Source organism: Salvia hispanica, chromosome 2, assembly GCF_023119035.1.
Source record: "Salvia hispanica cultivar TCC Black 2014 chromosome 2, UniMelb_Shisp_WGS_1.0, whole genome shotgun sequence".
NCBI lineage: Eukaryota > Viridiplantae > Streptophyta > Magnoliopsida > Lamiales > Lamiaceae > Salvia > Salvia hispanica.
In genome coordinates this window covers 25,967,686-25,983,806 of record NC_062966.1, presented here as the reverse complement: position 1 = coordinate 25,983,806, position 16,121 = coordinate 25,967,686, and the positions used below count along the sequence as shown (strand labels likewise).

The 16,121-nt window shown below is 32.4% G+C and overlaps 1 protein-coding gene across 1 annotated transcript; it reads left to right on the top strand.

Moving 5' to 3' along the window:
- Window positions 1–6,444: 6,444 nt before the first annotated feature.
- On the top strand, window positions 6,445–11,117 carry LOC125208600 (protein kinase STUNTED-like). Its single transcript, XM_048108250.1, has 10 exons — window positions 6,445–6,945; window positions 7,668–7,765; window positions 8,217–8,469; window positions 8,562–9,257; window positions 9,354–9,602; window positions 9,684–9,847; window positions 9,939–10,018; window positions 10,101–10,248; window positions 10,322–10,471; window positions 10,541–11,117. The coding sequence occupies exons 1-10, from the start codon at window positions 6,789–6,791 to the stop codon at window positions 10,817–10,819; spliced, it is 2,274 nt and encodes a 757-aa protein (XP_047964207.1). The 5' UTR covers window positions 6,445–6,788; the 3' UTR covers window positions 10,820–11,117.
- Window positions 11,118–16,121: the final 5,004 nt, after the last annotated feature.

Sequence of the window (16,121 nt, the reverse complement as noted above, 5' to 3'; positions counted from 1 at the left end):
TAAATTAAATTTTAAAACAAATCTGGTGTTTTTTGAAAATAACCATACCCAAATCACTCATGTTTCAAATCATATAATTAAATAAATCATTGATCATTTCTCACCATAATTACACCTTTCTTATAAGTAGTTTATTGATTTATTCCATGCACCATGTTTCCCTTTTTTATTTTTCTATTATTGATAATAAAAATAAATTTTAATGGGACCAATTCATATATGGAGTATACTATACTATACACATCAAGTGCCATATGCGTGTTTCCTTTTTCAATTTTCTATTATTAATTAAAAAGAAATTTTAATGGGACCAATTATTATTGGAGCACTATGCACATCAAGTACTACATGCTTTGGTACATTGATTGTAGATCTCCCATCTCTTTTATTAATGTTTCTGATAAAAATATCATATACTACCCAAGCATGGAGATATGAGAAATGAATTAGACGCACCAAACAATTGGGTCCAAAATTAAATGTTTGAGATTTAATGTGAATTATGGTTCAATTTTTGAGACTGCATTGTCTCAATGTGGCGTCGATCGATCATGATCCCATCCTAGTCCATCTCTAGTTGTTTGACACAATAGCAATCACTACAAAAAATTTATCTTTTAGGGACACAAAAATTGAGACGCAATCACTTGCGTTGGAAAGTTTTAAAAAATAATAATGCAAAAAAAAAAAACGTCTCTAAATTAAGGACAACTTGAAACACCACCAACAATAAAAACGTTTTTTCAAGCATTGGTGGTATATTTAGAAACATAAATTAACGCTTTTAATTGTATTAAAAAATGTCCTCAACATTTTTTTTTTGTTGTAATGAAACTAAAAATACTTATACAAGTTATAATATTTGTTTTCATTTTAGATGCAAAAGATGTTAATCATATGTTAACTTCCAATTAGAAATTAACTTTGATAGAAATACAAATTAGCATTCTTAATTGTATTAAAAAATGTTCTTAACGGTTTTTTTTTATTATAATGAAACTAAAAATACATGTTATAATATTTTTTTTCATTTTAGATGCAACAGATATAGGTTAATCATGTGTTAACTTTCGATTAGAAATTAAGATGATAGAAACATTTTTACTTGTTAACGATAAAGTACGATATGATTAGTAAAACGGTTTCCTCTCCCAATAAGTTTAGAGTTTGAGTAACTACAATAATAGGAGAATCATTATCGACTTCTTATTTTATTTCCAAAACATGACTCCAAATATACTAATTTTCATTTTTTCTAAATTTTCCCAAGGTCGTCCACCATATACTCAAATCAATAAAGGTAGATGTCTGAATTGTATACACGACTTTAATGACCGATGCAAAATGCACAATCCTTAATAAGGAGTATTATACATTAATGTTTATAATCAATTTATTAAGAATTTAAATTAAACTTCAACATTATTTTCCAGAGACAAAAGGAACATATATTTGCTAAAGAAATTACAAATTAAAAATTGTAATACCACTCATTAGATAAAGCCGCTTCATAAATTCAAGTTTCACAGAAAAACATGTAAACAAAGAGTGAAATTATTTCTTACTTATTTGTTGATCTGGTCATTGATTTTGATAGTGCATCTAAGTTGTAATAATTTCCAAATGACTAAATGTTTTTTTTCAGTTATGTGTCTACTTTGGTGGTCTAAACAACTTGTTAGAGACTAATGACCTCAAGTGATAAGAAGCAATTATAATTACTTTTAACTGATTAAATCAACGTGCGAACTAACTTGACCATGAATTTTGCAACGAATTGTTTTTAGGCCAACTCGTGACATAAAGTTAGGACGAAATTTCAATTTTATTTAATTTCATTCGAGCATCATCATTTTCTCCAAAAAGTTACTAGTACTACTATTTGTTTTACCAAATGAGAATCATTAGGTATGCTCAAACTTTAATTTTATTTTTGGTCAGCTTGATTTTGTATACATGGTTTCTCTGATTATATGGCCCCACAATCCACATGAGATTGCACTAAAAAATACCATAGAATAGTATTTTGGTAGATATGATGGGAATCGTAGAAATAAAAATAATAAAATTGGCCAGCGTCATAACTCTTATAGGGGACAAGTGTTTTTCATGTTAATCAATACAATTATAAACTTATAAATAATCGATTGTTAGATCTTTTGTATTTATAATAGTAGTATCTATACGCTACAACAAATTCATCTTACAAGACCACAAATAATTTAAGAGGTAATTGTTTGTGTTTATTTTTTGAAAAGTTAATTAAACTTAAATGCAAAAAAAAACTTTATTAAGTTAACGATAAATTTGTCAACTAATCTCTTAATTCGTGTCTTCCTAATTTGACTTCAAATTGTATATATAGTTTCGAACTTTCGAGCGTTGATTTGACGCCCTATAATTTTTCCAAGTTCATAACCAACATAAGAACAAAAATATTATACTAATAAAATTGAAGTGAAAACATCAATTTTGATGAAAGCTTGATGAATTGCATATAAAAAGAAGATGACAAAAATATCTATAGGGTCGATTCTTAGAGAAGAAAAATAAATATGTCTTCGTAGATTACAATCAAGATAATAAGTGTTTCCATTTTAAAGTAAATCAAAATAAAACATGTCCCCACGAGTTATTAATTGCCTAATGAAACGATATTTCCAAAACATATTACGAAATCTTAAAAAAGTTGAGAATTTATAGAATATTATAAGTAGGAGATATTGAAATAGTGCAAGTGATATTACATTGAGCATTTATGTTACCTACATTGCACGTGAATAAGTCTAATGGAACCGACATAATGCATCAAGGGCCACATCGAAAATTTATGAAAGTATAGTGTAGCCCAAAAATATCTCATACTCCCCAATCCTCTAATAATAATTTTTTTTGGGACGATACAAATTTTAATCCAAAATTAATAAGGTGGACTCACCTTAATAGTAGTGTAATGTATGATTAAAAAATTTCAAAAATAGAAAATGGTCTAATTTTAATAGTAATGAATAGTAGGAGTATATAAACTAATAAACAACCTTGAATTATTTTCTTCTTATAAGTTACAGTGCAGCTATATACATAGTTCATTTCAATGTTACTAGTAGTATTATATATCATTCCGTCAGCATAATGTAATTTTTAGAAAATAATAAATTGAGTATTGGTTATTAATTCATTCGTGAAATGATAATATATGTGTTGTTTCAAATTATAAATATATCCACACGTGTAGATAATCTGTTTTTCATTGATTAGATAAGTGATAAGTATTAATATTGAGTTATTTAATCCAAGTTAATTAGGTGCAAAATGCATAAATAATAATGTTGGGCGTGGTCAACCAAATATAAAATAAATCAAAATGCAACTCTCCATCACATTTAGTAGCCGTACGAATTTCTTTTCATAATCTATCATCGAAGGGCCATCTCTGACCTCGAATTTAATCAAATATACTTATTTATTTTTTAATGTTCCAAATATACTCTTATAAATTTATTTTATAAAGCATAAACTTTTAATACGTTTACTAATATATCTATTTAAATCTCTGATTAATTCTTTAACATTATTCGATCATCAAAATAAATATAGGCATATTAGAAAGTTTATTGACTAATATTACTTCCTGTAATTTTTTAATTGGACAAAATGAATATTTCTTCTAATAGTATTATTTTATGCACTTGATTAATTTATCCTTATGTTTTAAATGGTATTCTATTTCTCTCACTTGCTAATTATGGAGTACTTATAGCTATATTGCTCAAAACTTAGACTTTATGATCAAATTGTGATTTTTTACTTACGCGAACTAAACTAAGATTTTTTATCTCACGAAAAATAACATTTTTCATATTATTGGCCTTATTTAGGATTTGATTAAGGGCTTAATCTCAGGCCTTATTTCCATTTATGGAGTAATATTTTATGAAAGAAAAATTTAACTCAAAGTTCAACAAAAGACAAAATTCTGCCCCGGCCGGTCAAAAGTACATTGCACTGCACATTTATGTAACCCACAAATTTAGTGGGTCGTCCATTAAACATGAGGTCAAATGTTTGATCTTTGTTATGATAATTGTGCAAACTATTTGGTCAGTCTCCTTTCACTTTATGCACTGACCAATGACACGAGGGTTTAGTATATTGACCCTCAACACTAGGTATAATTTGGGATGAAAAAACAATAGCACAATGACACTCTCTCCCTATATATATATATATAACAAAATTAAGAATTTTTGTATAATTTGTATTTAAAAATAAATAATTATTTCAAATATGTACCAGTAATATTTAAAAGATACTTCATCCGTCAACGAAAAATAGTCTCATTTCAAAAATGGAAATTTCATTTCATACTTTATCCACTTTTTATCCTTCTCTCTTGCTTTTTTCTCTTTTCCTTACCTACTTTATCTACTTTTTCTACTATCTCACTTAAACTATTTTTTGTGGAGTATACTAACGTGGCAGCCGGTGAAAGGGTTCACATGTTCTATGACTCTCTCACATGCCTTTCAGCGCCTTTTATTTAAATTTTATTCAATGTTTTTGCCATTTGTACTTTCCAACACGCCAATTAATCACACAAATAACTAATTTCACACAAAATTAATTAGTCCTTTGTGCTTGGCATAGTAGTATTTGATTTGAACTACCCAAAACACCAGTTACCATTGTAACTAATACGAAATGATTATTATCTTTTCAAATTAATTATGAGATGAAAACATCATTAGTTAAATTCGCCTGGATGATAATTTAATTTAGTCTTATAACTTATGCAGTTCATGTTTATTGCGTCACAAAATGAGTCATTAGTAATGTTTAAAATATTATAAATAATATTTATGTTATGACATCATAGATCATATAAGTGTCTACCGATTCCATATTGCTCCCTAGTTAAATTATGTAGTAAGAATTTTTTTTTAAGTTCATGCTCTTATAAGTATAGTATGCTACTTAATTATTGATTAACTTCTTAGATTTCCTAAGACCAGTACAAATTGATTTTAAAGAGTGTACTATATTATTTATACTATTGTAAATTTTTTTTGGTAATATTTCCTTGGCTTAATGGAGTAATTATTTCACGTTCAACCATTACAAGAGTTTTTTTTTTTTGGTTCAACCATTACAATTGAGTTACAAAACATAATGTGCATCTATTAATAATTTCAAACCCTAATCAACTGCCCTACAAGTTGTCAAACTAAAATTAATTATGGTAATAATTTAGTTTTGACTTAATTAAACAGCCAGTGATTATTAGTAAAAAATAATTGAAACTGAATCATAATTAAGACGTCAGTCATATGATTATAAAATTATTAAACAACATCCAAACTATATATATACTGTATAACATGTGAGAAAATTATCTTGTTGACTTGAAATTTATAAGCCAACTCCATCACTATTGCACTTTTCAAATTACCTTTAAATTTTCGAAATTCTTCAAATTTTCTTTTCATGCCATTTAAGTACTTTTTTACTGAAATTAATATAATATGTTCAAATTCTGCGCCCGCCATGACTCTTGCTACCAACAAAATTTAATCACCCCAAATATAGAAAATAGTTAGATTACATCAGATTATTCAAACCTCACCTCTTTGAATTAGCGTGCCCCTTTTCTTTCTCACTCCTTTTATTATCTATTCGACACATCCATAAATTCCATTTTGTGGGAGTGAGAGTTATATATAACCCGATCTCTAACTTTATAAAACGAAAAATGCTACCAATAGCCCTTATTTTAAACTACTATCAATCATCAATATTTTACTCTGAATGCCTTCGTTATTAAATCTAATACTACTAATAAAAATTATTCCATCCGTCGTATATATATATAAAAAAAAAAACTATTTTTTATTATTTTTGGATCGTCCTCCAAAATTAAACCAAGTCCAAATATGAAAATTTTTTCATTTAATTACACACCACTAATAATTTGAACTCACAATCCACTAACACAACTTCTACTAACTTTTTCCTTTCTTTTTTTTTAAATTTTTTTTCCACCTCTTTTAATTTGCTAATTACAGTTAAAACTCTGTCATATGGAATACAAGTTTTGTATATTTTTTGGGACAAATGTAGTATATTTTTGAAATTTCAAACTCAATAATTCAAAGAGGTCATCCATAATTTTTTTGAGCGTCCATGGCTGCTTTTGATTCAATACACTCATATTTATAAAAGTGATTTCATATATCTCAATAAATTTATATGTATGTATATATTATATACCCACATGATTTTTTTGGTACTATGACACCAAATAAATATTATCGTCACTATACTTTATATTCATTCCACTTGCTTCCTAGTCATACTCATTACTCCTACCTCAGTACCACCCCACCCACCCCCCAACCCACCCAACCATAACCAAAAGCAAAAAGAAGTGTGAGAAAGAGAGAGAGCTTGGCCCATTTGAAGGCCGAAAAGCAAAGTATGTAAATTGTAAATCATGATAACACAACCAAAGAAATGCACCAATAGCTTCTAAATCTAAACCAATTTCTTTTATTTTAGTTGGGAAAGAAGCATATGATCTACTGAGTTCTGACATCCAACATATGCAGAAATCTTGAAAACCAAACCAAAAAAACTACTCCAAAATTTCAGTTACATACAAATAACCACCGCAAGATCCCACCTTTCCTCACACACACATATATATAAAGCAATCCCTTCTCTCTACATGAGTCTTGCGATTCCTTCCGTGGCTCAGACATAATCACACCCTCTTTCCCAACACTGCTCCGATGGTGGCTGCCGCCGCCGAAGACTGCTCCGCCGGGCGCACGGTGGTGGTGGGCGTCAAGCTCGACTCCTACAGCAGAGAGCTCCTCACATGGGCTCTCGTTAAAGTCGCCCACGCCGGTGATCGCGTCATCGCTCTCCATGTTCTCAAGAACAACGGTGTGTGTGTGTGTGTTTTTATGAAATTTTAATGTTTTTTGCCTGAAAATTCTTGCTCTCTGTTTTATCTTTTTTTGTGTGATCATTGTGTTTTGAATAAAAATGCAGTCTTGGATTGGAAACAGCTTAATTAGGCTAAATTTTACCCCCTTTTAGTAGTTTGGAGTTTCATTTATTGATTTAGTGAAATGGGTTGTGCAGAAATTGTTTTTTCTGAAAACTCTTGCTCTTTGTTTTATCTTCTTTTTGTGGGATCATTTTTTTTGAATAAAATGCAGTCTTGGATTGAAATCAGCTTAATTAAGCTAAAATTTACCCCTTTTTTGTAGTTTGGAGTTTATTGATTTGGTGAAATGGGATTGTGCAGAAATTGATTTTGTCTAAAAATTCTTGCTCTCTGTTTTATCTTCTTTTTTGCTCTCTTTTTTGAGTGGGATCATTTATTTTGAACAAAAATGCGTTCTTGAATTCAAATATGAAAGAATTAAGATAAATATTTACCCCCTTTAGTAGTTTGTAGTTTTTTTAGTGATTTGGTGAAATGGGACTGTGAAGATATTGTTTTTTCTGAAAATTCTTGCTCTCTGTTTTATCTTCTTTCGCTATTTGAGTTGGATCATTGAATTTTGAATAAAAATGCGTTCTTGAATTAAAATCTGCTTAAATATTTAGACCCTTTTAGCAGTTTGTATTTATTAATTTGGTGAAATGGGATTGTGCAGAAATTGTTGATCGTGATGGAAAATCATCCCTTCTCTCTCTGGTTAAAGCTTTTGATTCAATTCTCGAAGTTTATGAAGGATTCTGTAACTTAAAGCAGGTACTTTTTTTTTTCTCTGTTAATTCTTGAAATTCCGTACTTCATTATTACACATTTGTTTGTTACAAATATTATTGAAATTCATGGTACGAGCTGACTGTGTTTAATATGTTGAGTAAACTGTAGCGGTGAGGTGACCAATCTCATTTTTTGGTGATGTTTCACTTAAATTAGAGTTTAGGTATGCTACAAATTAGGTAGGATAATATGTCAAAAACTGTCGGTGGATCTAAGCTGCTAGCTTCAAGAATTTATGACACTTTCATTTATGACAACTATGACTTTCATAAACCTCAGTGACCAATCTTATTCTATTTTGAGACATTCAGAACTAACTCAGAGCAAGTTAGGTGTTTATCTGATGACAAAAGGAGATATTTGGAACAAAAAATGACTATTTCCCCTTGCATTGCTTGAACTAAAATTTGGTAATCTGATGCTAATAATGTAGGTTGATCTCAAGCTAAAGATATGCAGAGGTTCATCGATTCAGAAAATCCTCGTTCGTGAAGCTAAATCTTACTATGCATCGGAAGTTATAGTGGGAACGGCTCAAACTCATCACACGATTCGTTCTTCAGCATCCGTTGCTAAATACTGTGCAAAGAAACTGTCAAAGGAATGTTCTGTGTTGGCTGTGAATAATGGGAAAATTGTGTTTCACCGCGAATCCAGTTTGGCAGCATCGCGTGTTAGTGTCAAAGGTAGTTTCTTGTTGTTGTACATGATTGTGTATGTAAGAAATTTTATAAGATACCTTTGCTTATTGTGCTGCCTTTGATCTTGACTTGAGCAGAACTTGAACATAATCGTAGGAATGGTTTACTTTCTGCTCTGCAAAGATCGTTCAGCAAGAACATCAAAGTGCTTAACGAAGGTGGTGATCCGATTAGGCCAATGCTCACATGGGGAGAAAGTGGCTGTGGTGAACCAGACTCGGTTGAGCAGAAATGCTCGATTTGCACGCCAGATTCAGTGGCGTGGCATGAGTCGTGCAGTGGGGAAGCTGAGGTGGCTTCAAAGGATGAAGGTGAGAGGGATTCTTTGATGGCGATTGTTCCAGTGAAGAAGGTGGAGGTTGCATCCGGTTCGGTATCGTTGTTGCTAGGGGGATTGTCTGAAGTGAAGCCTGGTTGGCCGCTTCTTCGCCATGCCATGGTTCGTAACACGAGCTCTTCACAGATTCAGCAAGTGAGGCAGATATCCGTGGTTCAGTGGGCGATGAGGCTACCGAGTAGATATGGTTTTTTTATCGAGAATTCGACTAGGAAAGACTCTGACTCCTCAAATCATGACCAAGATCATCAACTAGATGGAGAGAGTGGTGCAATTGTTCCTGTTGGGAATGAGGCCGTGTCTGTTCCATCGAGCCCCGACTCCGTTTCAAGGTCCTTGCCGGAGGAGCTGGAGGGCCTTCACGAGAAGTACTCCGCCACGTGCAGACTGTTTAAGTTCAGGGAACTTGAGTTAGCTACCTCCAACTTCAGAAAAGGTTTTTATCTTTAGCTGAAAATTATATGTGGATTAGTCCATTAATTAGTTTTTGGTACTCCTATTTGACTACATTGTTGTATCTGTCAAATTCTAGGGAGCATAATAGGTAAAGGAGGCAGTAGTCAGGTTTATCGAGGTTGCCTTCCCGACGGGAAGGAGCTTGCCGTGAAGATCTTGAATCCATCCGAGACTGCTCTGAAGGAGTTTGTCCTAGAAATCGAGATCATCACCGCGATACATCACAAAAACATCATCTCACTCTTTGGATTCTGTTTTGAAGACAATCATCTTCTCTTGGTGTATGATTTTCTATCAAGAGGAAGCCTTGAAGATAATCTTCATGGTAAATTCCATCCACCAAAAATGATCTTTATCCTGTGTATGAATATCATGTTCCCTAACGGAATCGTCTTTTGCAAACTAGGTGATAAAAAGGATCCGTTCTCGTTTGGGTGGAACGAGAGGTATAGGGTCGCTATAGGCGTCGCTGAGGCTTTGGAGTATCTTCACAACAGAGAAGGGCAGCCTGTGATCCACAGAGATGTTAAGTCATCAAACATACTTCTATTCGATGATTTCGAGCCTCAGGTAATAAAACTATACTGATCAGCTAAATATTTCATCCCCTACTTATGCATTGGTTCAACAATGACAAAATTCTATTTGATTGCATTTTCAGCTTTCAGACTTTGGGCTTGCGAAATGGGCATCACCGAATTCGACTCACATAACGTGCTCTGACGTTGCTGGCACGTTCGGGTTAGTAACTTTTCTCTGCTCAAAAGCATTTGTTGGAATATAAAACAATGTGACTCAAACATGTTTTTCTGCTTCTGATTAGATATTTGGCTCCTGAGTATTTCATGTATGGGAAGGTAAACGAGAAGATAGACGTCTACGCCTATGGAGTAGTTCTTCTTGAGCTTCTCTCAGGGAGGAAACCGATAAGCAACAACTGCCTGAAAGGACAAGAGAGCCTTGTTATGTGGGTAAGTGTGTGTTCGTAGGCAGTCTTGTTTAACTTTGACAGCAAATATAAAGATTATTTACAATGATTGACAGGCGAAGCCAATTCTGACATCGGGAAAGTTCACCACGTTGCTTGATCCGAATCTAGGAAGCAACTATGATCATGATCAAGTGGAGAGGATGATTCTAGCTGCTTCACTCTGCATCAGACGTGCACCACGTGCTCGACCCCAAATGGGCCAAGTAAGCGGTTCTAGTCTTCGTCTCACTCCAAGAAAAGAGTTCGACTCAACGCTCCTTTGTTGTTGGCAGGTTTTGAAGCTTCTCCGAGGCGATCATGAGGCCGTGAAGTGGGCTAGACTGCAAGTGAACGCTTCTGAAGGGCCGGTCCACATAGAAGTTAGCAACTCCGTGGAAGGGTTTGATGCAATTGACGACGAAACCATCTCACAATCCAATATGCAGTCCCACCTCGACCTTGCAATGCTTGGCGTGGAGGAGGACATGCTCTCCGTGAGTAGCATCGAGCAGAGGGTTTCCTTGGAAGATTATCTACGAGGAAGGTGGAGTCGCTCTTCCAGCCTCGACTAACCATGTTTTCTTGCAAAATGCAAGGAGAACAAAGGGGAAAGGAACTCTATTAGTGTGTGTGTGTGTGTTTTGTTTGATGGTTTTATGTTTACTCATGGTGAATGTGGGCTTGGATGTGAGGTTTGTTTGTAGTTTTGTCCTCCTCCTTCCCTTAGTAGTTGTGAGAGTCAAGCCATTTATTATTTTTTTTTTGTTTTTATAGAATATTTAGGTTTTGATTCAGAAAAACCATCTAAGTGTACTTATATAGTGATTACATTATACATAATAATGTGGTCATATTCATGCTCTTCTTCTAGTCTTCCATCCACCCTCTCTTGAATTTTAGATTAACCGATTCGGGTTTGGTTGATCTCCCCTTCAAGCATCAATAAATGGGATCATAGTATTAGATCATACCTCATATTCGAGGCAAATGTGTCATAGTAAGTGACAAGCATTTGGCGATCTTGCTTTGATATTAACCAAAAATGTGAAATAAAAACTTTCGTGCCAATGAATAAAATCGTATTAAACCCATAACATTAGTACATGTCTTCATCTTTGTCATGATGAGATTTTTTAGAAAATAAAAGATATTAACCTAAAATATTTTGTTAACCCGTATCGGATCAAATGGTGACAAAATATTAGAGACAGAGGGAGAAACAATTAATGAGATATTTCTCGAGTTTTTACACTAAATTGGTACTTAAATTGTTGGTAAAGTGTATATTATTACTTCAAGAAAGCTATGCTACTGCAATAATATCTTATATAGTTATATGCATATTGAACTCATATTACGGTGTCAAAATCATAGTTCATTATTTTTCCAAAATAAATAAAATGAATAATCAACGAATAGATATTATTGATTATCTGATGAAAAAATGTTTTGATGTTCTACAAGAATATGCAATTGGTGGACCATTTGTAAATTTCGAAGGCATCCATTGACACTTGGGTCCAGCTTTGTTCATCCAATATTTTTCCTAAAGTCAATTATATTGTTGATACCATCCCTCCAATCTCCCTTTTGTGGGGACAAATATATTTTTAAGACCATGTGACATTTAATCGAATTTAAGTCATTTAGGACTAGGTTTAGTAATGAAATGATAATGGATTGTATGTTATATAAAAGTATGGCTGATTTCATTCTTACGTTACAAAATTAGATAAATCTGATATAGATTGACTAAATTTACACTAGATATAAAATTAGTAATCCTTATATGAATTTAAGGATACAATTATTTTCATATAAAAAGACTAGATCATAACGAACAAGACAAGTTTTATCGTCAAATAAATACCACACGAAAATATTAAGTTTATCAATCCTCAAATTTAACTATCTATTTGTCCTTCAAGAAGAATCAAAAGAACAAATTCTGTGATTCATTAAAAAAAAAAAGATTTTGTGTTACTTTACTAGATATAGCAGTCAATGAACAAATCTTGATTATGCATTGCAACTATTAACTCCTGGATTACTTTGTATAATGTCTTACCTCTCAAGTGTATATGTTCAAACATATACTCTCGACTAAAACATACTAGTATAACATTTACTAAGATAAATAATAAGAGAATTTTGATGAATTAAAATTAAGAATAATGAATAAAATTGCAAATGAATGATAAATAGGAAATCCGTCAATAAAAATTTGCTAAAATGTTAAGGGACATATTCGTCATGAAAAGTCCTGAAGTAAGCTAAATATAATATTTTTAAGTTTTTAGCTAATTAGTTTTTACTATCTAAAAAGGCTAATTTGAAATATTAACACTTAATAAAATAAAATTTTAAAAAAATGTAAATAAAGAGTTGATTAAATATTAAAATATTTTATACAGATACTCAAAAATTTTACATTTTAATACACAACACATAAATTAACTAATACTCCATTTAATAATTTTTTATATGAGATATACACATATTAAATGTATTATTAATTAAATTGTAAAAAGAAAAGAAAAATCTCAATTCCTTCCCCACCTATCCCCACCACCTCCCCCGTCACAAACCCCTTCACTGAATATTCCTCTTCCACAAGGGGCGAACTCAGAAAATAACATTATTAAGAGCTATTTTTCTAAATTTTCTTTGAAAGTGTACTTTTGGATAATTTATCATTAATAGGGACTTTGCATAAAATTAATTTCTAATTAGCCATTCTACCATGTTGCGAAATGAAAATTGTGGGCCAAAATCTCAAACTACAGTATTAGTTTTTCTTTTACTCTCTCCATTCTACTTTAAGTGGAGCATTTCTAACTCGATACAAGATTTTATGTAGTGTTGTTTTGTGAATAGAATAAAGAGAATAAAGTAAGAGAGATGAAAAAGTAAAGAGAATGATATTTCCATATTTAGAAATGTGTCATTAATAATGGAACATCCCAAAAAGAAAATGTATCACTTAGGATAGGATGGAGGAAGTATGTTATTAGCTTCTCCGGTGAAATGAAATAGATTTTGTGGGCCAATAATTTCAAATTACATGTTATTTAGTACTAGTATTAATTTTCAACAATTAAAAATAACTTTATAAAGTCGGGTAATATTTAATAACACTACAAGAAAAATAACACTTAAGGACGCTTTTTTATTCCATTAGGGACGCTAATATGCATTGCTAAATATATCACCGACGCTTGTAAAAGCGTCCTTATTGGTGGGTGCCAAAAAAAAGGACGCAAAAGTGGAGCGTGAAGTAATCAATTTAGAGACACTATTAAAAAGCGTCCCTAAATATGCAATTTAGAGACACTATTAAAAAGCATCCTAAATGAACTTAGAGACATTATTGAAAAGCGTCCCTAAAATGAACTTAGAGACACTATTAAAATGCATCCTAAATGAACTCAGAGACACTATTGAAAGCGTCCCTAAAATGAACTTAGAGACACTATTAAAAATGTCCATAATGCCCCTAAATGCAGATAAAAAATGTCCCTAAATGCAAAAATAGAAGCTATCTATTCTAAACATTAGCAAGGATTGTAAGAGGCATCAAATTACAAATGAAGTAATTTAAATTGGACAAAAATTTATTTACAAACTGATTCAAACCAAGTTCAAAAACCAAAGTTCTAGTAAAACTGCTATTTCTAGCTGAGATGTTCTTCACAGAAACTGCACTAAATTAACAAGATCAAATCACCTTGTATCTAACGAGAATAAACAAACATAGCTCTACTGCAATGTACTTCAAACTATCAACCTTTTCATTGCTTAAAAGTCTTGAGAGGCAGGGAGAATTCAGTCTCTAACTCTTCAACGACTGATCAATGAATTTCGATACTTTCATGTTAAATCCACATCAAGGAAGTTCTGGCACGTTTTCTTTAATCCTGCAGATTCAACATAAAATAATTAACAGCTAATATTGTTATTTACAACCATGCTGCAGAAGCTTGGGAAAACTCAAGAGTCTTATATGCTAAAAAATGTTTTTGAATGAGATATCAGAAGTCCCAACTAAACAGACTTGTTTGCCATTCATTGTTATAATCCCCGCAGAAATGGTCAGGTTGATAATCCACTCAACCATATGATAATCCACCCACATACAAACATAATGATAATCAGGTTGATAATCTATACTTCAGCGAAAACTTATAGGAGTATAGATACATATTGATAATCCACTCACATACACACAACTATAGAGACAAAAAAGAAACACTCTTGTTTTCATTCAAACAAAGTTTCACATTTAATCTTAAAATTAGTATTTTATCTTACAACTTGCAGTATGCACAACTAATACACTACCAAGTTATGGGCTTCATTATCATATACTCCGTCTAAAGCAAAACAAGTTATGGATTTCCTTATCCATCCACTACTAATATCAATATCAAGTATAGTTGAAAATTTAAATCCACTTCAGGCAAGAAACCATTTTAATGTTAACAAAAGGTCACCTGGAAATTCATCTGGGAGCATCAGATTTAGACATATGAGTAGTCAATAACATACCTAAAAATCATGCTTTTCAAGTTATATTATGGATGGAAGAGAGTTAGGTCCTCACAGATAGGCAGCCCGACAGTCCCTGCGATGAGGTTGAATTTTATGAAGCTACAAGTAAAATTCAGTACTCTAGAATATATTTAAGGATGCAACATTATTGAACTTCTATAAACAATGAATATGTCTAACTCAGACTGTCTAGAGAAAAATCTTCTTATTAAAAATCTTCTTATTCTTACCTAATAGACTTGTTTGCCACAATCCCTGCAAGAAAATGCCAAGATTCAGTAAAATGACAACAAAATCATTGCAAAAAAAAGGGGTTTTTACTGCATAGGACTCACTCAAATTTATGAGACCAGAACTCCCCTACCAAAAAGTCCAAGTTTAATTGAAAAGTTTCATCTTTACATTGTAGCTTGGTAGTAAGAAGAATTCTTTTGCTTTGCTTTATCGTCTTTGCAGCCTTGGCAAGAGCACGACAGTAAAGGCCTTCTCAACAGTGAATTAAGTGCCATCTGCTTCAGATACAACCGTTCCATCTTCCAACTTAGCAGAAACTCTCAATCCTAATCTAATAATAAAAATTAACAATTAAATTTGAAAGAAGAAGAGGTGTTGAAATAAACATTTCCAGAATCAAAACGCTATGCACAAACAAGTACAGAAGCATACTATTTGTGAGAAACATTTGTAAGCCCCATAATACATCATTTGATCCACTGAATCTGTCGCTTAGTTTATCAGTGTAAATACATTCATATTCAATACACTCCAAGATCTTGAAAGGTGTCTTAACTGCGTACAGTGTGTTCAAAAGGGAATAACAGGTTTCCTAGATCCAACAAATCCACTAGATCACACGGTCTAGGAACTCGTTGGTCGCAGGAAATCCCGGTCGTCGGACACACATTTTGACACACATTTTGACACACTTCTTTCAAAACCCTCAACCACTTTACTAAACCTAGTATAGGGAAGTAGGGATCGATCCCACAAAGAAGGATGCGTAATACTCATGTTCAAGGATTTGGTTGTGTTTTTGGTGTTGGCTGCTGCCACGCATTTTCTTGGGTTGAGGAAAACGAATTAAACTGACTTGGGAAACTTTAAAACTCTTAAGCTAACAGCTAGACCTAGGCGAAATTATAAAAGAGCGTCGCAAAGGAAATTAACTGTTCAACACTTGATCTAAGAAAACTGCTTCACTACTAGACCTAGGAAATAAACTTACTGTGGGGACCATGACTGAAAAAGTAAAGTACGAACGAAAAGCTGGCAGAATAACTAACTCTCGTACTAACTAACAGCAACATCGTCTTCTACAACCAA

Coding starts and splice junctions, on each gene's coding strand:
- LOC125208600 (XM_048108250.1), top strand. CDS start 6,789: ATGGTGGCTGCCGCCGCCGAAGACTGCTCCGCCGGGCGCACGGTGGTG. Junction 7,766..8,216: donor GATTCTGTAACTTAAAGCAG/GTACTTTTTTTT, acceptor CTAATAATGTAG/GTTGATCTCAAGCTAAAGAT. Junction 10,249..10,321: donor AAGAGAGCCTTGTTATGTGG/GTAAGTGTGTGT, acceptor AATGATTGACAG/GCGAAGCCAATTCTGACATC.